Source organism: Seriola lalandi, unplaced genomic scaffold, assembly GCF_002814215.2.
Source record: "Seriola lalandi dorsalis isolate HSWRI2012SDOR001 ecotype SW California unplaced genomic scaffold, Sedor1 jcf7180002054695, whole genome shotgun sequence".
Lineage (NCBI taxonomy): Eukaryota > Metazoa > Chordata > Actinopteri > Carangiformes > Carangidae > Seriola > Seriola lalandi.
In genome coordinates this window covers 1,118,692-1,144,989 of record NW_019525248.1, presented here as the reverse complement: position 1 = coordinate 1,144,989, position 26,298 = coordinate 1,118,692, and the positions used below count along the sequence as shown (strand labels likewise).

Below are 26,298 nucleotides of genomic sequence, written 5' to 3'. Positions count from 1 at the left end.
CAGTCGAGTGGCCCCTGGGTGCGGCATGGCAAGGCCCCGCCTCTCCCTCCCTCTACATGTGTCTGATCAAATGCTCTGCTCCACTTCATCAGCTCTCAGCAAATCAATGGACATCACAGAGATGATCTTTGACAGAGTAATTACACAGAGACAGACCACTCAGAGAATGACATGAAGAGATGGGAAGGAGAAGCGCAAAAGATACTGTACAAAGCTCAGCGCTGCATTTATTCTCGCCTCTCCCTGCCACACAGATCTAATCAAGAAAATGACTACGATATATATTATATATATATATATTTAACATCACAATACATCAGTGCTTAATGTCATTAAATGGATTTTCGACATCACACAAGTTGAGTCCAAGAGCAGGAATTAAGAGCAACAACCTGGAAGGTGAACATTGCATAAGAGATTTAGTCACCCAGAATAAACTAGTACACAAAACACTGGAGCATAAACAACTGAAAACTGTCGTGTCTCTTATGCTTTGTCATTTCATGTCATCTTATTTGTTTCCCCATTTCTCACGCAGCTTGTCTCATCTCCATCACACATTCGCTCTAACCATCTCTCCCTCTTGCTCCTCTCGCATGTTTAAGACTGTGAAAATGACTAACAGCTCTATTTCTCACCTTGCCGTCCCTCGCCTGGGCTACTGGTTAGCAAGCTTTATCCTAAAATAGGATTGTAGCAACATACTAAAACACACATGCTCAAAACATATGCATATCTACATGCAGTGTGTGTGTGTGTGTATGTGTGTGTGTGTGTGTGTGTGTGTGTGTGTGTTCATATATTAATGTGCATAGAAACATTTTCTCACGCATGCAAGCAGATACAGTACCCCAGGCTGGGAGACAACAAGGAATCACACTGTTACTGCACACAAACACAGGCTGACACAAATGCTTATAGCATAATATGTAGAAGTCAAGCGTGGTTTTACTCTGGAGGGCTCAACAGCAAGCTTACAATGAAGAAGACCACCAGCTGAGCTCTCACACTGAGGCATATCTGCATACTGCAGTAAACAAGAGGACAAAACCATCAAACTATCATTTACGTGTCTGCTAAACCAAAGATGGCTTTCTCCCGTGAAGCCACCTCTGAGAAGAATAAATGTTTGGTTGGACGCTGTTCTCCAGTGGAAATGTTTAACTAAACTCTTCCCCCATGAGGAGGCAGGGAAGAGTTTAGTGACTCTGTGCTTCAGTGTTTTATTTGTCTTCTCAGTAAGACAAATTTAAACGGAATAACTCAACTAACCGGAATAACTTAATTATAGTATGTGCGGCCGCGGACTAATTTCATGCATGTCGGTAGCATGGACGGTGCGTTTTACACCCACGTGATTTTTGTTGCCACTGTCAAACTGTGTATGAAGCGTTAACTGGACCGCAGATGTTTGTGACAATATCAAATCATCGTCATATAGCTGACACGATCATTTGTTCTGACTGACTGAAAACCATCTCGTAAGATTATTTCAAATCTCATATAAAAATACAAGGCACTCAAAGATTACAAATACTGGACAAGATGACGACCGATGACCGAGAGTATTCTTGTGCAGATATTAAAATGTGTCTACATCCAAATGAGCTGTTGATGTCAGAGACCCTCAAACTCTCTGTCTTTGGACCACACACTTCTCCTCAAACTGCTAATTGACTCCAACATATGACTTGGACCGAGCTTGCCAGCAAAAATCAGCGGCTGACCTCACAGCGTGGCCCAGTCATCTGATTTGTGTTAGCTGGCTGCCCTCTGTCACACAGGCCAGCTTTGTGTGATGTTGCTACATTTAGAATATGGTCAACACTCACAATCAAAACCCGTTCTCTGCATTGTCATCTCTGGTGTTTTATCACACGTAATAAATGAACTACTCTGAATGAAAGCCCTTTGGGAGTTAAAAGCAATTATGGAATAATGACTGAGTATCCTGAATGTACGCAGGATGGTGTAGTGTGTGTGTGTGTCTGTGTGTGTGTGTGTGCGTGCGTGCGTGCGTGTGTGTGTGTGTGTTTGTGTGCGTGCGCTCAGCAGAGCAGCCTCCCTTGCATTGTCACTGATAGAGAGAAGCAAAGAGAGAAGAGGACAGCACAGCTGGAGTACAAACAGCACACAGAGGCAGAGGAGCGTAAACAGTCTCAATGAAGCATCCTCTACACGCAGGGTCCACATTTCTATTCCTGACTACACGTTCACATAAAAAATGATCTCCCACTGCATGAACCCAAGCAAACCGACGCACAAAGGACGGTGAGTGACACGTGAAAAGCAGGATAACACTCACCAGGCATTGTCAGAATTCCACAGAACAATCAAAGGCGGGCGGAGAGAGGAGCCGAGGCTGACCCAGAACAAGAGGGGAGGAAAAAAAAGGAAAAAAAAGAAAAGCAGGGATGGATAAGGGTAGAGGCGATTTCAAAGCTCCATTTTTCCCCCTTGCTGCCGTTGCACACTGCTGCTCGCTTATTCTCTTCCTCACTTGTGGTTCTCTTCCTCCTTCGCTCCCTGACTCCTTCTCTCTTTCCTCCTGCTGCTGCTTTAAGGCAAGGGGTGGAGAATAAGCGCTACAATGCTCTCTCTCTCTTGCTGCTCCCTCTCCTCCTTTCTTTCTCCCACCCTCTCTTGCTCACCCTGTACAGAGCATGCCCTACTTCCTGGGTTGCCTCTGACACGGGACACACTCTCTTCTCTCCTCTGTTTGCTTTCTTTCACTCCACATGAATGAATTTAAGGGTAAACCGAAACCTGACTGATTTGGGAATGATGAGGATTTGTCCCCTTCTCTCCTCCGCTGTCTCTCCCCCCTCTTACTAACTCCGGCTAAGCCCTCTCCCTTTCACTGTCCGTGATTGACTGCACCTCCCATCTCTGTTTCCTTGCGCAGGGAGGAGCCTGCATATGGTGTGCGGGGGATCACATGTATGTGTGTGTGTGGTGCAGCCTAGCTTGGCCCTGCCCCCCCCCCGGTGCAGCTCCAGTGGGAGTGTGTGTGTGCTCTTTGTCCTGTCAATTCTGGTGCGAGGTGTGCTGCTTTCCCTGTCAGCCACTACTGCTGCTTCTGTCGCCACCGCTGTCGTTGGGACTGGGTGCATGTGTCGCCAACCAGCCCAGAGTGTGGACTTGGTTCAGCTGGGAGACTAGGACTCACGCTGGGGCTCAGACTGAAAAAACACTGCACATATGAGGCTGGAGCTCAGTTTTGGCAAAGTGACTTGGCTGGTGGGGCCAGCCAAAGGGTTGATAGTAGTAAGACTGGAATGTGAGTGGGAGAGTTTTGCCATGCTCAATTTGAGCCAGGATTGGTGGACTGGCAGAGGAGATAGGGGTGAGTTTGAGGTTATTTCTAGAGCTCACTGACTGGCAGAGCTGGCACAAGGGGATAAAGGGCCGGGCGGGACAAACCGATAAGGCAGGGCAGCTGTGGAGGGCTGGTTCACAAGAGTCACAGTCTTTAATCTGCACTCCCTGCACGTCTGCAATGATGTCATCAAATATGACATCACCCTTACCCCTCATTCTCCTGGACACACACTCACACACACACACACACACACACACACACACACACACACACACACACACACACACACACACACAGAGGTTACATCCACATTGTTAGGTTTAAGTACTAATATCTCAGTAGCTTGTTGCTGGCCACCTGTTTCCTCCTGAAACTGACAAATAAAAACAGTTGTACCTTAAATATTTCCAGTGACAACGATTCTCATTTCACTCTATTTTAGTCAAAATCTGTTAATATCCCCATTTTAATCACCTAGAAGTCATTGTTGGCACTGAATATATGTGTATACAGTAAATATCTGACTAATACAGCTTTATACAGTAGATAATTACAATGATTACAGGTTCATTAAAACCTGTCTCCTCACAGTGTACGGAAATTAAACTACTTCACTGTAACAGCATTTGTACTGACTTTAGTAGCTGCAGACAACAATTTTAATTTAATCTCAGCCTGTTGTGGGTTATTGATTAATTATTTATTGTTATAGTGAGTGTGATGTCAGGTGCAATCCAGTGCAATTGCTCTGCAATCAAAGGGGGGTGGAAGGGGTGGGGGGGTGTGGATTACCCCATTTATCCATGATAAATTCTGAGACCATAGCTTGCGGTGCTGCTGTTTTATGTTGCATCGGTCTTCTTTGATTAGTTTCCTCCAGAATAAACACACATTTGAAGCAAACAGAGAGCAAATGTGTGACTTTACGGAGGTGATAGAACGTGACTCCATTAATTTATCAGTGCTTGTAAAACACTGTTGCGCGAGCTCAGACCTGCTGTGGTTAATACATTTACCAAGAAAAACCAAGTTGTATCAGTATAGATCGCAGCAAAAAAAAAGTCATTTCATATTTGCATTACATTATCTTCTTCTCTGTCTGCAGCGTGTAAAAACTGTAAGTAAAAGCTGGACTGATGTATGCACACAAGACTGACACACAGTATGTGATTAAAAAGAGTCCAAAAAGGAAAAGAGAAATCCCTTCCTGCAGAATTGAACTGTATGAAGGTTTCCATACAGCATTATTTTTACTGAGCTGCTTATTATTCTGATGCAAACCCTGCTCACTACTCTCACTGTTAATGGAAGCATGGCCCTAACTGTAATGATAGCAGGCTACGTGTGGCTGCTTTTGATGATCAACCTTTTTTCTGTCTTAATTGAGCTTAATGAAGGTTTTTATCAGGAATGCTTCACCATTCATGCCTCTTGGCTCCTGTCCATTCATGTATTTCACTGTTTTCCTCTATCATCCTATCAGTTCAGAATCTAAGAAGCAACTCCTTTCTGGTTCACTTAATCCAATTAGGTAAGCCTAAAGCTACCACTCCTCTCACTTCCCACACATGAGCCAATCACTAATCACCATCCCTTTTATCAGTCCAATTAGCTGCACCTGTAACACGCTGCTTCCAGCTCCTACGGCTGATGCCAACATTCAATCACTGCCTTCCCCACCGCCACCACCACCAGCATAGAGACTCCATCTAGAATCAATGGGATGATGCTCAGGTGGGGTTATGTTGCCAATAATCTAAATAATTTTATCAACACTGCTCTGTATCCATGAACTAGTCTCCTCATTTAACTATCATAATACACATGCAAATTTAGTGTCAAGAAAATATGTCTGCTGACATCAGCTTTGATGAACATTCCTTTGTCAAGGTGAAAACAGTTGCAGCAAAATGTGTGAATACAGTAACTAAAGCTGTTTGTAATTTAAGCCTCCGATGAAATTAAGCGTGAGGTGTTTTATATCCAAGCTGCGGCCTTCAAATATATATAAAAATCTGCAGCTCAGCCTTTAAAACCTGTGTCATAAGCAATATTTAAAAAGTGCAACGTATTTTTAAGCAACGAAAAGCTCAAAACTCTGAATGTATCATTTGAAAGATGCCGCCGTTTCTGACAGAACGGACAAGAGTGCAGTCTGATTGCGGCGAGCTCTTTGAGAGGGTTTGTTAAAGCACAATGAAAAGCTGAACGTCTGACCCAGACACAATCCAGCTCACAATGACAGCACTCAGAGAACATAGCCCTTTTTTTTTTTTAAAGGGATACTGAGATCTGTCTGGCGCCATCTCATCTCTCCTTCGCTTCAGTGTTTGTCCCTTCATTTACAATTCTCCATGTAATCAGCATGCAATACAGTGCAATGACAGCTATCACTAAAGAATGCGACAACGGGCATCAGACTGTAGGTATCCGTCTAATAGATTGTGACCGATTCTAGTCAATGGCAAAAAAAGAAAGAAAAAAGAAACGCTATTTTACAATGGTTCTCTTGTAAACGGGAACGAGAGTGACAGCAGGGCATGCTGTGAACTGAAATGTACCTTTGACTTTAGTGGCAACCCATCGTTGTGCTCAGAGGAGGAGCTGGTAGCAGGCAGAGAGGTAAACAGACAGCTCGACACCTTGGTACTGAAATGTTTGTTTCTAACTAGGTCAGGCTGCACCAGCCGAGCTGTGCTGCTGTTACGCTACATATGCCAGTCTCTCTCTTCTCTCTAATTCAGTCTGAGCCATATCAGATAAATATTACAGCGATAGTATTTTATTAACAGAGAATAAAAATTGGTATTCATCAAAAGGAATGAAAAATAACAACAACAACAGTGTCCATATTATTAAATGCTAGTTGAATGTGAGTGGCTCTGCTATATAGATGAGGCTCAGAGGAGATTATCCCTGCCTGTGCTGTCAATGCATTTACTTACTTTACTAATAAAGATACTGGTTACACTGGCCGGGCCTTAGTCCAGACGCACCCGCACACCATGACAGTCTGACCTTGATGAGGCAGCGTCTGGAGGAGGCAGAGTAAGTGGTGGATAATGAAGTGCACCAGGAACCCATCAAGCCTCATCACCGCTGAGTCAAAGTCTGAGGCGTTCTATCACACCAAGGTTTCTTAATACGCTCTATAATATAACACTTCCGGAGTAGAAATCTAAAATAGAAGTAACAGTAGTAAAGGTTTAATGAAACGTGCAAAATTGTTGATGTGGTCAAAGAGACTGATGAAAGAGGGCAGGTCATAAGACAGAGGAGTGACATGAGTTTTACGCTTGAATGGTTTCCAGTGATGCAGCTTCGCTATCACGCCAGGAAGTGCCATTCCAAGAGACTGAAACATTTTTTTTTGTGGATTTCAGGGACAGATAAGTAACTTAAGTCTTGTGAACGAAGATTGTGCAATGGCTTGTATGAGGTAATACAGTCTGACGAGTAGTCAGGTGACTCCTCTATCTTTGCAAACCAGTTTGCACGCACATTTGACTACAGTGTACATTCAGAGCATTTAGAAACGCTATCAAAAGAATCAATATTAAAAGAGCACTAAGCTTCACGCTGAGTTTAGCTGCTGGGGATGCAAGCCAGATGTGACTTGGATTAGTTGATGCAAAGTCAGAGGTGGAGACTGGTGGTCGGAAAGCCAGCTTGTCTGTGATGTGCAACTTGGCGATCCAAGTCACCGCAGGCTTACATCCCCAGGAACAGAAGTGAGGATGACGCCGATCAAGCTGTCGAAATTTGAAAAGAGGCATCCTTTTAAACATTTTCTGAACATACTGGATAGGCAGATGGCAACTAGCAATGTAAAAGCCCTCCCCTCCACCAGGGGCTGGGATGTTCATGATCATACTCCTCACATCACCTTTTACCATGAGAAGTGACACATTGAAGTCTTGGTTAACATCCCCTGCAGATTGATTGTGGCTTCATGAATACTGTCATGACACTATGGAACATTAACATCAGCCAATAATGATAATAATGACAATAATGATGGTGATCTACATGGTGCATTCTAAGATAATGTCCCTCTTTTACGCTCTGTAAGTAAGTTTGGATAGTGCAGTGAAAGGCATGCTACACTATGTCAGATCCACACTGTGCATGACTGACTTCTGCAATATATGGGCTTTTATTAGTCCATGGCAGAGTAAAAACCCTGGCAGACCCCCGTCACAAAGATCACACACCATGCACGCACGCGGGTGCACGCACACACGCACGCACACACGCACACACACACGCACGCACACACGCACACGCACACACACACACACACACACACACACAAACACTCAGACAACAAAATGAGTGAATCGGAGGGTGAGCAGTAAAGTGGCAGAGAGGCCTGTTAGTGAAGTGAAAGGGGTGAAAAAGCATCTAGAGTCATCACCATGGTAATTTAGAGGGTCTGTAAGAGTCATTGAGTACCATCTGGACTGTCATTGCCACTGAACTCTTTTACGTGCGTGTATGTGAGTAGTCAATATAGAGAAATGATTTGTACGTCCTAACCAAACAAATTTATCTCTGGCCAAAAATCTATATTTTTTAAATTAATAATTACATTTTTAGAGCTTCCCACCAGCTTATGACCCCCTTTAGGGATCAAACAGCAAAATAAATTATCATTTGTTGAATACACTGGTGTGTGCAACTCAGCTCATACACTTTAACTCTATCCCTATAGTTTTCATTACATCTCATATTCTCTCAATTCACCAACAACGATTCTTCAAGAAAACTTCACAGTTTGTAATATTTATAATACTGGTGCATGATAAATAAGTGAAAAGCCTGTGACGGCAGTAGATTAAAGAGAGGAATGAATGAGTAAATGAGTGTTTGCGTGTGTACTGAGCAGTTCTTTAAAGGGATGCGCAGGGTGCTGCTTTGATGGGGTTCTCAGTATTCCTGTCACGCCCAAGGCCCTATCCATTACAGCTCATTACCCGGGGAAAGAATGAAAGAGAGGAGACCCTTGGCCGCGCTCACCGGGGCTCACAGAAGGCCCAGCAGGGTTAAACATCAACCGAGCCACCAAACCCCACCAGCTGGGCAGGTGTCAACAACACTAGGATTGCTCCGGGGATGATTCTGCTACTAATTATACAGAAAGTAAAGTGATCAGAGTGGCAATACACAGAAAAGCTCCCTAGAATACATCGAAACTAATGCCCAGCACCAGCCTAATACACAGTGTATATTTCACACATTCCACATTCTGTCCATTTGCTATACGGATGAGCGAAGCATACTTTCCATAAAGGAAGTAAATAACAAGCAGAAGGTTTTCTATCAGTGCTGAACCGAGAAGTGGAACCAAGGCCATAAGAAATCTGAATGCACATTAGCATACTATAATAGAAGCTCCAATTGCAAAACTTTCTTCAATGTGTTTGAGGGACTGTGCTTACAGCTGTAAGCTGAATCTAAGAACATCAGTGGAATTTCTTTGGAGGGTAAAATTTATGCATCACTAAATTCTATTACAAACGTTATTACAGAATATAATCACCTTAATAAGCAGCAGGTGTGTCACTCGCTGGGCTCTCAGCTGTGGTGTCCATTTTTATGCCACTGAATGCAGGTTTTGAGATAAAACTAATACATTTATTAAAATCTTTGGAATTAGAATTTTAAAAAAAACTATGCAGTTGCTTATAAAGTCATTTTCTAGAGTAGTCCTGATACTGGTGCTACTAACGGAAATGCCTCAGATACTGCCTAAAATACAGTATCAGGTATCAGTGAGTACACAGTCCCTGCACCGATCTGATACCACATTATTTATTAATAAACTCCACAATTTCATATTTAAATAAAACAGCAGCTTTTCCGAAAATCAATTCTTCTTCCCTGCTCTAAAACAGTAGCTTACACAGGAAGTTGCGCTGTGCAGCCACTGGTAACTAGTGTTGTAGAAACCGCAAAGAAGATTTGATTTTACAGTAAACAGTGTAACATTAGCCGTTAGCAAAATGTCAGCAATTTGGTTCAGTTTTCCTGTTTTGACCCTGAGACACTCCCAACATCTCCTTCACAACTGTCGGAGAGGATCGTTATCACTTAAATTCGTGATGATGTTGTATGTCTCTGAGAGTGTTTGAGCAACCAAACACAAGCAGTAACTAAAATCAGTCCTGTTCTGAAGCCTTAGTGTATCTCAGTTAAAGTGCTACTTTGACGAGCCTTGTTTTTACAGGAGGGTCTAACCTTCGATATCAATTTATAAAAATCTGTTTGACTCTGGCAAAACACTGAAACAGACAAAATGAAAAAAAAAATATACCTGGGTGCTAGAAACATCAAAAGTGAATACCCATGTCTGTCCTTGAGGCAAATGAAGAGCACCGTGTTTATTAAAGCAGGACGAATCAACCTTTTCAAAACACCCACCTCCGCATAAGCACCGAAACAACACCACATTACTCTTGAATTAATAAAATCCTCATTATAATCTTGAATAGAAAGAGAGTCCATAGTAATCCTCACCGAACTACAGGCATTACATTTTTGAGATGTTATTAATGGGTTCGTTGAATCCATCCTAGTCTGCTTGGGACACAGGCTGATAATGCACAGCGGTAGGTGAAACCTGCTCTCTGCAACACATTATTACCCCGAGAGCTCTGTTTCATCTACACCAAATCATGCTGATACATTGCAAATGAGATGGAGAGAAGGGAAGGATGCCAAAGACAGAGGCAGAGGGATGCACTCTTCCTCTGCCTAATTGTACTGCTGCAATGAGCATAATGAAAGCACTGCTGTTGTTTTCCTTCAGACTGGCAAAAAAATCTGTAACCGTGCATTTGATTGTTGTCACTACTAAGTACATTGCTTCTCTGGACAGCATCCAGGCCAATCCATACTCTGTGTGTGTGTGTGTGTGTGTGTGTGTGTGTGTGTGTGTGTGTGTGTGTGTGTGTGTTTGTGTGTGTGTGTGTACTATTAATCATCACTGATAAACACTGAATCAACATTTGAGAAGATCATGCAGCCAGTTTGTTTATCAGTAGATGAGCAAGTGAATGAATGGATGACAGTAAGCCAGAATGAACTGATGATACAATGATTGTTTCTCTTACTGAAATATGAAAGAAAAGGAATATTTCTGCATGTGTTGGAGGGAGTTAAACATGTGACCTTCAGCATCAGAGGAGTGGGACTGATGGAAGGAATGGGAGAGCTGGTGAAGGAAAGAGTCGGGAGTAAGCAAATGATGACAAATGTGAAAAAGAGGAGAGGTGAGGAGGAGAACGTTGGCACGGTTGCACGAAACAAAGAAGAGAGGGCACAGAGAGGAGAGAAGAGGATTCAGGGGGAAGTCTGTGAATGCTTGACTGGGTTTAATGTAGCAGAAATCCACCAGCGAACTGCAGCTCCCAACAACAGCTCCTAACATAACTGAGGGAAGCAGATAAGAAAAGCAAAGCGACAAATGATAGCAAGGCAGAAACGCACCAGAGAGACGGATAAAATAAACACACAAAGAGCAAGAGGACAAAGTCAAAGAGACCACTTCTAATATGAAGGGTTAATAGAGTTTGGGATGCTGGGAGAGCAAAAGCTGTCAGTGTGTAAGTCTGTAAGTAAGTGAGCGAGATGTGGAGGGAGATAGGAAGAGGACGAGGGGAGGGAACAATGGAAAAGGTTGGATATTACAGTCGGACCACCTGGGGAATGTTTACAGAATTTAATAACTCTAAATGTCATCACTTTATTGGATTTATGGATGGATGTCTTTCTCTCTCGCCATGCTGCTCTCTTTCCATCTTTTCACACACACACACACACACACACACACACACACACACACACACACACACACACACACGCACACTTGCTAACACCCCCACCTGCAGCAATTACCATGGTACCCAATGCTGAACCTTTATGGAAAGATGACAGGGGGTTTGTATCAAGGGCTTTTGAATGCTGTTACTGGCAGCCATTCAGAGGTAAAGCTAAACTGATACTGTACCACTGCTTCACTACCTTATATGGTCACTGATGTTTAACCTTCTATCTGTCGGTCCGAAGCAAGATTAACAGAGGAGCAGACATTCAAAACCCTAATGCTAAACACCATACTGTGTGTGTCCATGTTGCTGTGCAGAGAGTCATGTCTACTTCGAGGTACTTCTGCACAATCTGACCGAGCTATTTTCATATGTAAAAGAATCAAGGTTCCCGGGGGGCTGTTGAACCATTAAGGACCAGAGGTTATGTCCTCAGCATTGCTCCTGGAAATGTTCGTAGGTGTTTTAATGACCTGAGTAGGAATTTGTAATTACATACAAATTACACACAGAGTTTCTATCTTTAAGTGCGACTTATTTTAAGTGAAAAAAAAATGAAACAAAGTAAAGTTAATATGAATTATTTTCCTTGAGAACAGAAGAATGCTTTGAAACAGTATTAAAACAAGTATCTAGGGAGATAAAAATAGAAAATAATTCAGACTAATTAAATAACACAGATTTAACTGATGTAATTAAGGCTTCTGAGCTCACTCAGTATTTTAAAATCCTGAATGAGGCATTAAATGGTTCCGTCATATGTGCATTGTGTGTAACGTTGATACTAGCTATATTAAGACCTAATAAGTCAAAGCGAATGTTTATTTACTTTCCCCGTGCTTTAGGTCGTGTTGTTATGTCTTTGTCTCGTCGTAGTTGCAAATGTGTACATTTTCTTATTTCCATCCTTTGTCTATATCCCCTTATTTTGTTCAGCAGCCTTTCCCAGCATGCATCTATAAGATCTCTCTGTGTACACTATAGAGTTCCCCGCAATGCAAACATAATTAAAGGATATGCTGAGCAGATTGCCTGAGACATGCGAGACAGAGGAAAGAAACAGGAAGAGAAATACGGATGCAATACATCTGTTCAGCCATTTTATCCATCTGCTAATATTCAGAGCTGAAGTCTGTGAGTGACGGCAAAAAAAGGCTTTCCTGCTGTGTTATTGAAGCAGTCTTTCCATAAAAACGCATGACTCATTGGTGCCCACAGTGCTGAGATCTGCAGTTACTTTAACACACACACACACACACACACACACCACACGCGCGCACACGTACACACACACAGTTATGCATACAATTACAGACACGGAATCACAAACATATAATCACAATCAGTCATTTACATCCAACCACTACTGTGGCCACTGGCCACAAAATCCAGACAGACAAGTATTCCCATTACAGGGGGAGGGGCTGGAGAGACAGGAAGATGGAGGGTGGGTACTGTCAACAGAGATGATGTCATACAGGACTTGGGTGCTTTCAGGGAAGCTGTAGAGGGTAAGTGTGTGTGTGTGTGTGTGTGTGTGTGTGTGTGTGTGTGCAAGTATGTATTTACACAGGGGGCGAGATTTTGTAGGTGTGGCAGGTTGTTATAAGCCTGGTAGGAGTACAGCAATGTCAACGTCAGTCAAGATCCAACACACACACACACAGACACAGACACACACACACACACACACACACACACACACACACACACACACACTGAAGCACTTCTTTCTTGTGCACTTAATGAGTCAGACAATACACAAATAACCCTGAATTACAAAGGCCAGCAACATCTGGCATGACGCAACGGGGAGTAAAGCAGCAGAGAGAAGAGAGAGTGAGAGACAGGGACATGACTAAAGGAAACACAGGAACATGTATTTTTACATTCAGCGTTTCTTAACAAAATGTACTGTATTTACCCTTGAGGTAAAGCAACTGTGTTGAACGGTGTTCTTGCTCATGGTGTAAATGAATGTTTATCACCTTTTTCTCTTCTTTTATTGGCACAAGATGCTTCTTTGCATGTTACCAACACCTATTGGTGATCAATAGAAAAGGATGAAACCAGCCAGTATCCTTGTGCATGGACCCTCTAGTAAAAACATTGACATAGAGCTGTTAGTGTTAATAACTTCACAAGGTACCTTTTAAATACTTATTAGTTACTCCGAGTGTTTACATACATGTTCTGCCTTGAAATAAAACTACATCCTCTGTACAATTTTAAATTGCAAAAACAGAGAGGCAAATGCAAGAACTAACTTTATGAGATAATTGCATATCTGCAAAATAATCATTGTAAAAAATAAATATCTGCTGAGTGTTTATTAAAAAAAAAAAGATGCAATCAACCCCACGGTATTACTCCACTGTCCAACCACACCACTCTGGATATAAAAGCCATGTTGCAACCACTGCAATGATATCCATCTGTGCGTCCAGGCAAGGTCAGTGTAGAGCATCAGATGAGAAAACAGAAGCTGGTGAGGGTCACATCATCTATGACACTAAAAAAACATGTAGAGCAGCAGAGAGCAACAGGACATTATCAGGTCAGCACACAAAATAATAACAGACCACTGCACGGAGAAACCTGATCATACTGAAACAAACACACAATAACCTACATTTGTCCAGTGTCAATAAACGGCATCTTTTGCAACTGCAACATCAGTTGTGAATTCTATAAATAAAGGCCTATAAACATGGACCTTCTGGCCAAGAAATAGGTTCACAAAATACACAATTCTTGATTTAATTTGATTAACAGTTTATAGTTATTAAGGTTTATAGTTAGTAATTCATATAATACATATTACATGGATATGTATTTGCATGTCTATTTGCTGGTAATTCACTGGTATTGTAGTTTGCTTGCCCACCACAAACGTGTCCCCGAATCTGTTGGAATGGCTTCCTCATTTCAGCTGAATCTTGTGTTTATCAGTAGCTTTTGAGCAGAAAAGCTCCTACAATTATTCAGCTGACTGTAAGTTGCATTGTAAACAAGGTTTCCCATCCTGCTGCCCTAATAATTACCTCGACTGCGACAGTAAAAGCTGGGAGTGTAAATTGTGCACCATGACATTATGCCACATTATCTCCTCATCTTACCCTGAAAAAAAAATAACGTGTCTATATTTTCAAGATGTTTTAAATCATAAACAGATATTATTTCTTTTAAGCAAAATAATCTAATCATTTGTTGTGTGCAGTGTTGCAGTGCGCGCCCACACATTTGCCGTCTCTGCTTTGCTAAAGATAAGGAGTGTTCGGTGAGTGTCCAGGCTCTGATTAACACAGATGAATATTTCATTTTAGACGTCCAGCTGCTCCTCATCTGCAGGTCTCTCTCCTGAGACCGCCCGAGGCTACAGGACCTAACAATGTCATCACAGCTCACACACACAAACACACACTGAAAATGTGTGCGTGTCCACGTGATGCCGAGTATCTGCTCTCCTCAAATGATTATAAAAATACAAACAAATACGTGGCTGTCAGAGTAATCATAATATAATCTCCTATAACATTTAAGTAAAGTAATTAACCTCATATACATAATAGAGAAACACATAACCTTCACACCACATCATGTACAGCACAATGAGATCCAGTAACGGTCAGTGTTTGAGATGTACAGCGAATACTAAATGTTCCCCGCATGCACTGCATCTCTCGCATTCAAGGCTGCACATCTGCACACCAGGGAGTTTTCGGGGTATAGGATTCCCCTCCCTCCTCCCTCCATCTCTACTTTGTCTCATCATCTCTCTTCCATCTTCTTCCAGTTCCCAAGCCTGCCTTCTTCTTCTGCAGTGTTTTCTGCCCTGTGGGGAAGCTGCTCCTAGGCTGGCAGGGAGTGTCACTGACTCCTCTCACAGCACATTACTCTGTCGTTCCGTATCTTTTTCATGCTTTCTCCCTCTTTTTTACACACAAACACAAATACAAAAGTTCACACACACACACACACACACACTCACACACACACACACACACACACACACACACACACACACACACACACATGCTGCTACTATATCCGTCTCTCACCCCCATATAACATCCTAGAAGAGTGAAGGTACCGGATCGTATTCTTCTGTTGCATAAGGATATGTGTATGGAGCAGTCATTATATAGAGTCAGTGTGTGCATTTGCAAGTGAGGTGTGCATGTGTGTTTCTGTGTTAAACCAGGTGAGATAAGACAACCCCTGGACATTCCAATTTCCTGTCCGATATTTGCCGTCTTCCCCGAGCGCTTTATCAGGGGGAAACACATAAATGCTGATGGGTTAGGAAACCTTACTACTGTTTGAAAAATAGAGAAAAGGGGGAGTGAAATTGGAGAGTGATGAGTTTGAAATGGATAGAAGGTAGCGAGGTTAGAAAGATAGAGGCTAGAAAGAATGAGTAGAAGTGGGAAAGAGAATGAGAAAAGAAAGCGAGTCAAAGGAGAAGAGGTATGAGCTCATTTTGTCTGACTGCACCAGAGGAACAGTTCACCATGTTCCACAATGAACAATTGGTAGCGTTCCCTTGTGATAGTTTGACAGTGATGTTAATGCCTCATTAAAAGTACGAAGCGAGGCAGCCATTCGGCTCCTAAGTTTTGAAACCAAAAGCCGTAGAATATCTCTTCAAACGCAGCACCTCTATTAATTAAAACCCACAGATGGACACCTTGGCTTTTTTCCAGACGCAGCAAAGATAAGCGCTGGAAATGATAGCTGTTACTCGTGCGTCGTGTATGGAGAGACCATCACAAATCCAGAGTGAGCGGGCAGCGTGGTTACGGGCCAACTTAGCCCGGTCTGGAATTCTAATTGACATCGTCAGGCGAGGGCAAATGTTTGCCAAGTGGCTGAGTTCCTGAGGAAATTAGGAGAAGTTCTCAGGAACTGACAATTATCAGAGCCTGAAGGAAAACACTATCACATGGGCAGAGCTGTGGCCAGAGCGGTCGACAAAGATCTGTTCAGTTTAGACTCTGAGGCTGCAGACGACAGAAATATATGCGAGACAGCTTGCTGATGGTAATTTTTCTTCAAATCCGTACATCACGTTACACAAGTAACTATTTCTATCGAGCTTCAAGCCTAAAATGACCAATTGTGTGCAAGCAGAAAACAATATCCGAAAATAGAGACAATTCTTTAATCCTGTCTAAATCACAAGGGGTGAACTATTTGTAGCTCCGCTCCGTCTGTCTCAGGTCAATCACACAACATCTCCTTACTTGTCTATCCACAGCAGCGCTTTATGTGTTGGTGCTTTCTGTGCCAACACAAAAAGCTTTCCCAAGTGAGCGCACTGGTTTACACGACCAAAACAAGTGTGTGGTGTGTTTACAGATCCGAGGCTATTCTGGGAAGTGGGTTGTTCGTTCCTAAAGGATTAACATGTGATTGATTAGAAAAAAGCTTCGTTTCTATGATGTGATTGGTGATGTCGACAGTACATTGAAAGTTTTCAATTTTCTTATTGAGGAAATGTTCTGTTGTGATCAGTGTTTGTGTTATTTCTTTTAACCAGCCATAACGTCAAGACAAAGCGAACAAATCATATTTCAGTATAAGTCCAACTGTAACATAAACAAACACGCGACAGACCAGAGGAGATTCATCCTGTTTTACAGTGAGAAAGAGAGGAAGAGCAAGCTAGATTAGAAGTGACAGATTGGAGAGTCAGGATTCACTGGTTTTCACAATACACTGACAACACAACACACAAATGTCAACAGTGACCGGAATATCAAGCCATCAGACAGCGAGAGGCACCAGAACAGAAGAGACGCATGGACGAATCCAGTGTACAACAGCACACACAAGCATCACCGCAACCAGCCAACGAACGAACGAACACCCACCTGTCATTGTCCACGCTCCTGAAGCCAGGAAGGATGTGTCTGAAGCTGGAGTTGCGGTCAAGTTTGGGTTGACTCTTGGTGCGTTTTATCGAGCCCTTCAGACGTCGACTCAGAAAGCCCTGATGGAGAGAGACAGAGACAGTCAATAAGACAGTGTCACTGCAAGTTTGTGAGGGAAGTCTCCGAGATGTCAGTCACTAAGATCAACTTGGCAGCAGGACAGAACACATCAATACCAACATTTACACCCCGCATTGTAAATCTGGCGAGGCCCCGATGTCATGAGGAGTTATAAGGGTAAACAAATGAGTATAGATCTTCATATCAGGCGGAGAGACTGTCAAAGTCAGGACAAAGTCAGATACAAAATATTTCCTGAATATAAAGCGACATAAAACCGCCATCAAAATCTAGCACATTCACATACAGGACCTTGACAAAAAAAAGAGGATTCTCAAAGAGCACAGACATAACAAGCTGGCAGGTCATACTTTTGGCAAAATTATAGGTTGTTTACTGCAGCGCTAGTTATGTCAGTATTTGTGACAAATTCTGCGACACAACAACACTGTGTTTTGTAATCATTTCCATACACTAATTCAGTGGATACACCCCTTTATTAGTTTGCTCATTCTTCCCTTTGTCTCAGCCTGTGTGTTTACTTCTTCTAACATCTGCAATCACACTCCCCCAAGCACCTCGCCATCTCCATGGCAACTGTTGGCTGGCATTAAGAGTGAGAGAACATGAACAAATGAGATGTGCTGCAGAAATCGCAGGATGTTGCAAGTTTTTCTACACAAAAACCTGATCTTCTTTTCAGCTTTTTATTTATTTATTTTTTTAAGATGCCAGTGCAGGGCAGGAGATCAAGAAGGAGGAGAATAATAAGAAGAGGATGAAAAAGAAGGACTGAATAAAGATGATGTAAAGGAGACTTGATAGGGCAACTTAAGAGGGTGGCATAAAGAAGACAGAACTTTAACAAGTGAGCCAGATTGCAGGAGGAAGTACTAGACCAGGTAGTGTTCAGGCTCAGGTGCAGCTCTTATCAACAATGCAGCAGTTGATTCACTGATAGGCCGAGCCCCTTCAGGAGCCACCGTGTGGTGAAGACGCCCTGTCTGCAGTCAGTGCCTTAAACACATGTCATTCTAATACATGCACACATTTCACAGGACAGTGACAGGCGACACACAGCGAAAAAAAAGACCTCCCTCCGTCCCAGTCACGCCATTATCACACCTGTATAATTACCGCCTACAGTGTGAATAGGTCGCCCCGGGCAACAATGGGATAGGGTTAATTAGAGAGTGACTTCCAGACAGCCTGCCAGCTGATCACAGAGGAGCCACAGCATCCTGATGAACAACACCTGTCATCAGGAAGCACTCTGGGCTGGGAACAAAGACTTGCTAATGTCAGTATATTTAAGCTACCGCCAATCATGGGACTGTCAGTGTTTCATTAGTGTGTGCGTACGTGACTAAAATCAATAGCAGTGTCCTAATTCCATACTAGATGCTTATTTTTAGTTTTTAGTGTGTTCACACTGAAAAAACTGACTCAAGCAGACTTAAAACAGTTCGTATTCATACAAAAAAAAAGTTCAGGGTGTTGTTTATTTACACTAGTGTCCCACAATGCAATGCTCAAAGGAAATGGAGGAGTGTCTTCCAGCTGGTAAACATTACAACAAATTGGTGGTGAGACAGCTCGAGGAAGATCTCGGAAAACAAGACCAAGAAAAACAAATAAAGGCACAACTCCATTGATTTTACACATGAAGTTCACAACGCGGGGAGCACTACTCAGCCTGTGGAAGCAGTTACATAATTTCATCTGCGCCTCTGGAGGGAACTTTCTACAGTCTGAGAAAACAACTCAGTTTGGACCTGGAGACGGCGAATTTATAACAGAAACCTTGTGTTACAAACTGGGCTAAAGAGTGTGAAATCTGTGGGACTTTCCCAGGCAGGGAAAAGTCTACGGAACCAAGTTGCATTATGGGTAATGTAGGAGCCAGTGTTTTTGGAGCTCAATCCATACTAAGGACTGAAAGTCAGGACTTCCTTGCCTCTGCTGCTTCAGTTTTGACCCTTCTTTTTTAATGCATCTCTTGAACTTTATGGAAGTCCAATACTGAACTGCTGGAGCAGCCATTTAAGTCATTGCAAACACACTTTGCATTCTTTTTATGAAGTTAAACTGGCAATGCAAGTACTGCATTACTCCCTGTTAGGGGAAAGTACACCGATTTTATTTTACAATGAAAATGCCTATATACCACATATTGTATGCAATTAGCATGTACCGTTTGTGCTGCTACTACAGATTTCTTAAGGTTTTGAGGATCTAATACATTTTCACTTCCATTTCATTTTCATTTTTTCTTTTTGAAACATCCTTTACTGTCTGCATACTTGATAACGATCCAGTTTTGTAGCCACGGTAGTAACTCTCCGCTGACATGATGACATGGTATATGCCTATATGTAAGCCTATAAGACAAGTGGGCAGCAAATGGCTTACTATTGCTACCTGCCACCAGTGAACTCTGTTCAGTGGCTATTAGCTAAATGAACAGGGCTGAGTCACTGCTGTTACTGAGCGAGACAACCAAGGCTCTTGACAGGGTTGCTTTCTGAATCAAACTCACCCCCTCTCTCAAGTATTGGCCACATAAATACATCATTCACTCTGTATATAATGTGCATGTGGGTGTGTGGGCATGCGGTTAAATTAGAATAGACGGCATTGTTCCTTGGACTGTGTTTTGCATGACCCTCGGATTAGCTCCCTCAACGACATGACAAGTGGACTTAAGAAGATTTTCACTTTTTGATGGCAAAGATGGCGATGCAGTAGAAAATCGGTAACACCCACGCATATGCACAAACACTGACACACACCTGTTCTCATTTCTGCATATCATCATTCACAATCCCCTCCAAATTCATAGTAATTCCATGGCTCTTCCCCCGTTGCCCCCAGAGAGAGTGTGTGCCTGCTGCTGTTGGCATATTCACAGCTAACAAATTAAAATGCTTCCCTTTTTTCCCATCCGCAGAAACCTGTCCCTGTAGGCGAGGTGGATTGATTAGTGGGTGCTCGTTCTGTTTTTACTTCTCTCCTTCTCCTGATGGATGGACTCTGAAGAGTGTGAGGGGGGGAAAGAGCGAGAGAAGCCAAGAAGGAACACAAACCTATGATTTCTCTGATTATTTTGTATTCCTTCGTCTCTCTTTCGCTCGCTTAAGTGCATGTGGACAGCGATCTGACTTTAAAAATACTACTCTCTAACTAATTCTGCCTGTCAGAGCTCTTGCAGAGCTATTGGACGGGGTGAAGGTCAGCAGATATGAACAGCCTTTTCTCCCACTTAAAAATCAGTCAGTAAGGATGACTGATGCCTATATTAACACCAGATTAAACCCCAAGGGAGGTATGACATACTGGGAGCACTGCAAAAATGTTGGCATTTTATTTGCCTTCAGCACTTACTCATACAGGACGACTGAGAGAGCAAGAGGAAAAAATATGCAGGGAGACAGAAAAAGATAGAGACATGTCGAGAAAAAGAGAGAGACGGTAAAAAACAGAGAGGACAGAAATAGAGGTGAGACCAGTCAAAAAATTGAGAAAACGATTCCTGCCAGGGAGGGATGTGCAAAAGGAGCCGGAATAAATAGAAAAAAAGTGGAGCACAATGTGGAGGTGGCAGAGCAGGAGTTGATAGAAAAAAGCAATAGAATGAAACTAAATGAGAGGGAAACTGAGGAGAAAAGTGCAGCAAATGAGTGACAAGGTTACCGGAGGATCAGGGCTCAGCAGAGCACAGCAACAGCTGCAGAGGGAATCAAGCTACAGCTGCAATAAAAAGATGGTGGTTTATCTCCTGATCAGTCCTTGTCTTAGCAGATGTTGTTTCCGCATGACATTGGTCGTTACATAAAGTTTGACCTCTCCCCATTATGTCTTGGTGTATGTGATCAGTCCTTAAAAGCAACATGGCCAGTGGCTCCAACGTGCATAATGAAAAATGACACCTAATGAGATGTCATACATCATGTCATTGTTCTATTGTGTGATAAAGAAATAAATACATTGACTCGTGGGAATTCCCCAGTGAAGCTTGATTGAATGATACCTATAAATATCAATGAATGAATAAAATGAATTAATTTCTGACATCACAAATCTGTGTTTGGTCTGTTTTTTTCTGCAACGTTTGACCCTTTATGTTCCATTTTGCAGACACCTACTTATACACAGAAACATGATAAGGCTATTGTAGCCTGTGCAACCTGACAGGGGGGCATTACAGTGTCACGTGTTAGTGTGAATTTCAATAAGCTCTTTAATTATTCCACATTTCTACGGTTGACAGCTAATTAGGAGAAGGAGGGGAAGGAATAATCTGATTCAACATTCATCCTCGAAGGGGAGGAGAGCGTGGTTTTCACCGACCCTGCAGCCCCGGCGTATTGTGCTCGGTCTGGGGGGAATTTGGTGGCTGTGGAAAGAATGTGTTTGTCCATATTTACTATGTACCTTGTTTACAGTGCCCCTGTGTGTGTGTGTGTGTGTGTGTGTATGACAGTGCATAATAGGCTTGCATACTTGATTGTAATCTTAGCCTGTCCAAGCCCATTAAATCAGCAATAAGAGGACAGCTCAATTTTATCGCTGTGCTTTTTTTCTTTTTTGTTTGTTTTTTTTTTTTTTTTTTTCATGAAATTAAAGCAACAAGTTAATTCTATTCCCTTGGCTTCACAATTCCAGGCTTCCTTAATGGGAGCTGATAGAATCAGTGCCTGGACAATCAGCAGGGTGTTCCCTGCTTCCATATCAACCTCTCTTGTCCCCTCTCCAGCACAACCTGATGAAAACAAGAGACATACCTGTCCAATTAGACCCCCTGCTATTATCTGAGAGGAGAGGGGGGTAGCGAGAATGTAGTCAGGGAGAGATTGGATAAGGAGCTAAGCTACAATTGAGAATCAATCCAGTCAGCTAGAGCAATCAGCAGGACATGGACGTGACAGACTTAGATAAGGTTTGTTTGTCAGCTCTTTAAACAAGCACTGAATAAAAGAAACTACTACGTTCTAACTTTTATATTTAATGTATGCAATCTTCTGCTATTTCTGAATTGGTTGTGGAAGATTAAGCTTTGGAGAGATTTTAGTTTTGTCCATGGCTGCTGGTGAGAAATTGTTTTTGAGAAGCGCTGTGAATGATGTGCCTATGTGTGTGCACGCGCGCGTGTGGAATCCATTTGTGTGTGCAGACAACGAACTCAGTCTGCAAAGAACATGAGAGAAAAACATTTTGACAGATTTAGCTCAAGGCCTAGGAGGGGTACTTTAGATGTCACCACAACTCTTTTCACTGGAGGGAGAGGAGTGAGGGGTGGTTTGTCATTGCTTAAAGTGGGAGATTCAGACGAGAGGGACGAGAATATGGCCGCCAGCCTACTTGTCTTCCTGTTTTCATCCCAACATTTCTGTGTGCCACCATGCCGGTATCCCGCTCCTCTGCCCACCCATCTACATACTGTATCTGTTGTGTTTTTTCCCATTGTGTACTGTGTACTGTATCCTTTTGATCAGTATTTGATAAATCAGCAAAACCCTACCGGTGTCCTTAAACATTTATTACTTATTGAACTTAAAATTAAGCAATTTAAGGTGAACATCAACAAAATTTAGTCAAATATCATTTGTTTATTGGCTTGTATCCAGCAGAAGTTGATGAAAAAGTTGGAATGGGGAACTTTCTTTAAATGACTTAGTTTGCTGTGCTACCATCAGAGGCCAGAAGGGGGCGGTACAAGGAAAAGTGCAGGAGAGGTTCAAACTCAGTCTGAGGAAGCTTTCTTTGTGGAAGACGACTCCGCTGCTTAGCTATAAGCCCACAGAAGTAAGTTAAGTGGTCATGTGATTGAGACAGGATGACTTTGCTGCAGTGCTCCTCTCCTCTCTCTTCCCTGGAGAGTACAAGGAGCTGCTTAAGAGACACTTAATCAATATTTAGCCCTTCCGTCTGACCCTTCCTGTCTCCTACAAGCTTTTGGTTCTTCTCTTGTTTTTTACATCTCTCTCTCTCTTTATCTGCTCATTCATTCATGGTCATAAAAAAACAATCTTCACAATCTTTCACCAGAGCTGACACCAGTATGAATGCAGTCACACACACAGCAAGTAACTATTCCCACAGAAACAACACTTCCACTTTTTTACGGGAACAGATGTGATTCAGGAATCTGCTCGTCGAGCTGTGGTCATTTTATACATGCAACTCCACAAATAAAGTTAAAACAGTATCAGAGCATGAAACACTTTATTCGCACTCTGCTGGTGGTCCAACGACAGTGGGTCTAGCCTACTTGTGTTTTTGTATTTACTGTGGGCTTTTACTAAGCCTGTGAGACAAGCTGGTTTGATTGATGTAGAGAGTGAACGGTAAATTTAAGTGACGCTTTGAGTTCTGGTGGTGATAAAAAAAAAAAAAGGAATCAAAAAGGAGGAATTGAAAGAAATAAGTATATTGTTTCTATTTTCAGGAAGAACATAAAAATGTCTTTTAGCACTTCACTTGGCCCATTAGTGTACCTGCTAAGCCGTCACGAAGGCTGGAAGTTTACATGAAGCTGGAGGATTGTTTATGAGAGACTGAGTGCTGAGTGCTGGCGGCCCTGCTGGCCTAACATCTACTGTTTACAGTTCACCTCTGGGTCGTCATCTCCCCACTCATTATTTATTAATGGAAATGTGCACTGCTAATTGCTAATTATCTTTAAATTGATGACTCATGGTGGAATTTTTTGCTTCATTAACTGGCTGTTTATCTGTTGAATTAAACATGGCAGAAAGCATACTGGATTTGAATATGAGCAAGATGACAGACAAAGGACTGCTGTGTGTGTGTGTGTGTGTGTGTGTGTGTGTGTGTGTGTGTGTGTGTGTGTGTGTGTTTTTGACGGAGAGGAAGAGACGATGTGCTTATAAGTGAGTGAGTGACAGTGTTGTGTGTGCACAGGTGTGCGTGTGTTAGCTAACCTGAAGCATGTGAATTTTATTCAGTGTGAAATGCGATGAAAAATCACACAGGATGTAAAAAGTCAGTGTGTTGAATAAGCTCAAGATGTGTAGATGGATGATGTGCTGACGCCAAACATCAAAGGTCCAATTCCAATATTTGAAGTGAATGAGTGTCAGATTGGCATGGGTCCATCTGGACACCAGACCGGGCTTCTGTAGGCATTGATCTATAACTGACAGCCTCCTAAGGCAAACTAAGCTGGAGACAGAGAGAAAGCCAGAGGGTAAAACAAACAGAGAGGACAGAGATGGTACATAAAAACACACTCACAGTACTCACGGTGACTCTGAAAGGTGTAGCAGCAGTGGACGAAGCCTCCATGGCGGGTGTGGTCTTGTCTGAGGAGCTGCCTGGCATGCTGCGTCGGCGTCCTGTCCTCTCTGGAGGAGACTCTGCAAAACAGAGAGATCTTTACACGATGGACTTTATCTTCACATTGTGAAAAATATATGTTTAAGAGTAGCTAATCAGTTTCACTTTCTTCCAGAAAGTTAGATGAGAGGATCAATATCACTCCTACGTTCTGCCTGTTAACTACGGAGAAGAAACCAGGAGACAACTCCCTCAGTGTAAAGACCGGAAGCGAAGGGAAACAGCTGCATCTCATTTTGAGGTTTGGACAGAAGCATGCTAGCTGGTTCCCCGTGGACTCAGTCTTAATGCTAAGATAAGCTAATTGGATACTGGCTCTTGTTTAACATTTAAAGGAGGAAAGGATAATAAACAAAGCTAACTATTTAGCGTGCAGGCATGAAAATGACACCGAACTTCTTGTCTAGCTCTGCAATAAAAAGAGTAGGTGTATTTCCCACAATTTATTCACTGTGTTTCTTTACTTTGTGCCAGTGTGGTGCACATGCTGTGTGATTGGCCAACAGCGTGTTATCCCTCTACCTGCCTCTACATGGTCTGATGAAACTCACACAAACACACGGGAGAACAGGAAGGAGTCAGACAGATCTTCAAACTGAGCTACAACGCTGAACTAAAAGGCCGTGCTTTGGCACTGTTAGTGTGTTGGAAATAGGGGAGTGGAGTTTGGGGTGCCGTACAGGCCTGAACTCAGACTAGCGTGAAATGGGTTCAATTTCAAACTCAAGACATTTTTGCTGCCAGTGACAGTTTTGATATAGGTGAAACTTTTTTTTCATTTAAGCACGATAAACTCAAACCTTAGCTTAAGATGTTCAAAGCTTTGAGACATCTGTTTGTACGTGGCAGATCAAAGGCAAAAGTTTCATGAGAATGTTTGTCGGTCATGTCTTCCATTTATTTGATTTGATTCGATTTGATTTAAAGAGGTTAACACAGGATTGCATCTTATAGCTTATTTCTGCATACATACATCAATTATCCCATCTCAGGGTTCAGGGATTCATTTCCTGATTTTCCTCATCGTTTCCCTGTTTACTGAACTTATCTGCATCAGTTATCTTTTTATCTCGTGTGTGTGTGGCTATCTAATTGTTGCTCTGAACCTGGGGAGACAGTACAGCCCAGCATCAGATCAGTGAGAGAGATGTGAAAGAGCTCTGAAGTGAAAGACCGTGCCTATGTGTGTTAGCAGCAAATCTGGACATGTCCGGGAGGAATGTGAGCGTTATTGAACATGCAAGTCCCCACAGATTTCAGATAGCCGCTGACTGCTAGCTCACAGGTACAGAGCAGAGTATCAGTACGGCAGACAGCCGGTGAAATAATATAACTCCACACGATAAATTCAAAGTTGTTTATCTGTACGTATATCGCAACTTTAAGTACAGGACAGTGTAACATTTCACAGCAGAGCAGCTGTTTAAAGCCCACAATGAAAGTCCCAGTTAAGTCAACAGATTTTTCATCTGGGGTGCAGAGTGAACGGTGCATAAATATCAAGCCCGCAAAAAAAAAAAAAAAGGAAAATGTGTCTAATCAGGCCAGATGCTGATATAATCATGGCACCATCTACAGGCCTTTGTGAAACAGTCATTGCATCACTGCGGCCATGTTAGATCATTTAGATGAGATCTCTGACTGTCTGTAACACTGGAAACTAATGAAATTAGTGTTAAGTGTGTGCGGCAGTGTGACTCTAATCAGGATGAAACTGCATTATAAAGCAAATCGACCTCACACACAGACACACACACACACACATACACACACACTACACTGTAGTATATAA

General features: G+C 42.5%; 1 protein-coding gene across 8 annotated transcripts in view; it reads right to left on the bottom strand.

The window, feature by feature from the left end:
• The window catches only part of dab2ipb (DAB2 interacting protein b), a 123,221-nt gene that overhangs the window by 52,204 nt on the left and 44,719 nt on the right, over positions 1 to 26,298 (bottom strand). For 6 of the 8 annotated variants that reach the window (XM_023423951.2, XM_087178702.1, XM_087178701.1 and 3 more), the window contains exons 2-3: positions 24,405 to 24,526; positions 17,028 to 17,146 (exon numbers count right to left, since the gene is read on the bottom strand). In XM_023423951.2, the coding sequence (XP_023279719.1) occupies positions 17,028 to 17,146; positions 24,405 to 24,526 (241 nt within the window). Of the gene's footprint in view, positions 1 to 2,305; positions 2,840 to 17,027; positions 17,147 to 24,404; positions 24,527 to 26,298 lie in introns of those variants that run through there. The other 2 variants (XM_023423950.2, XM_023423955.2) reach the window with 2 other exon arrangements.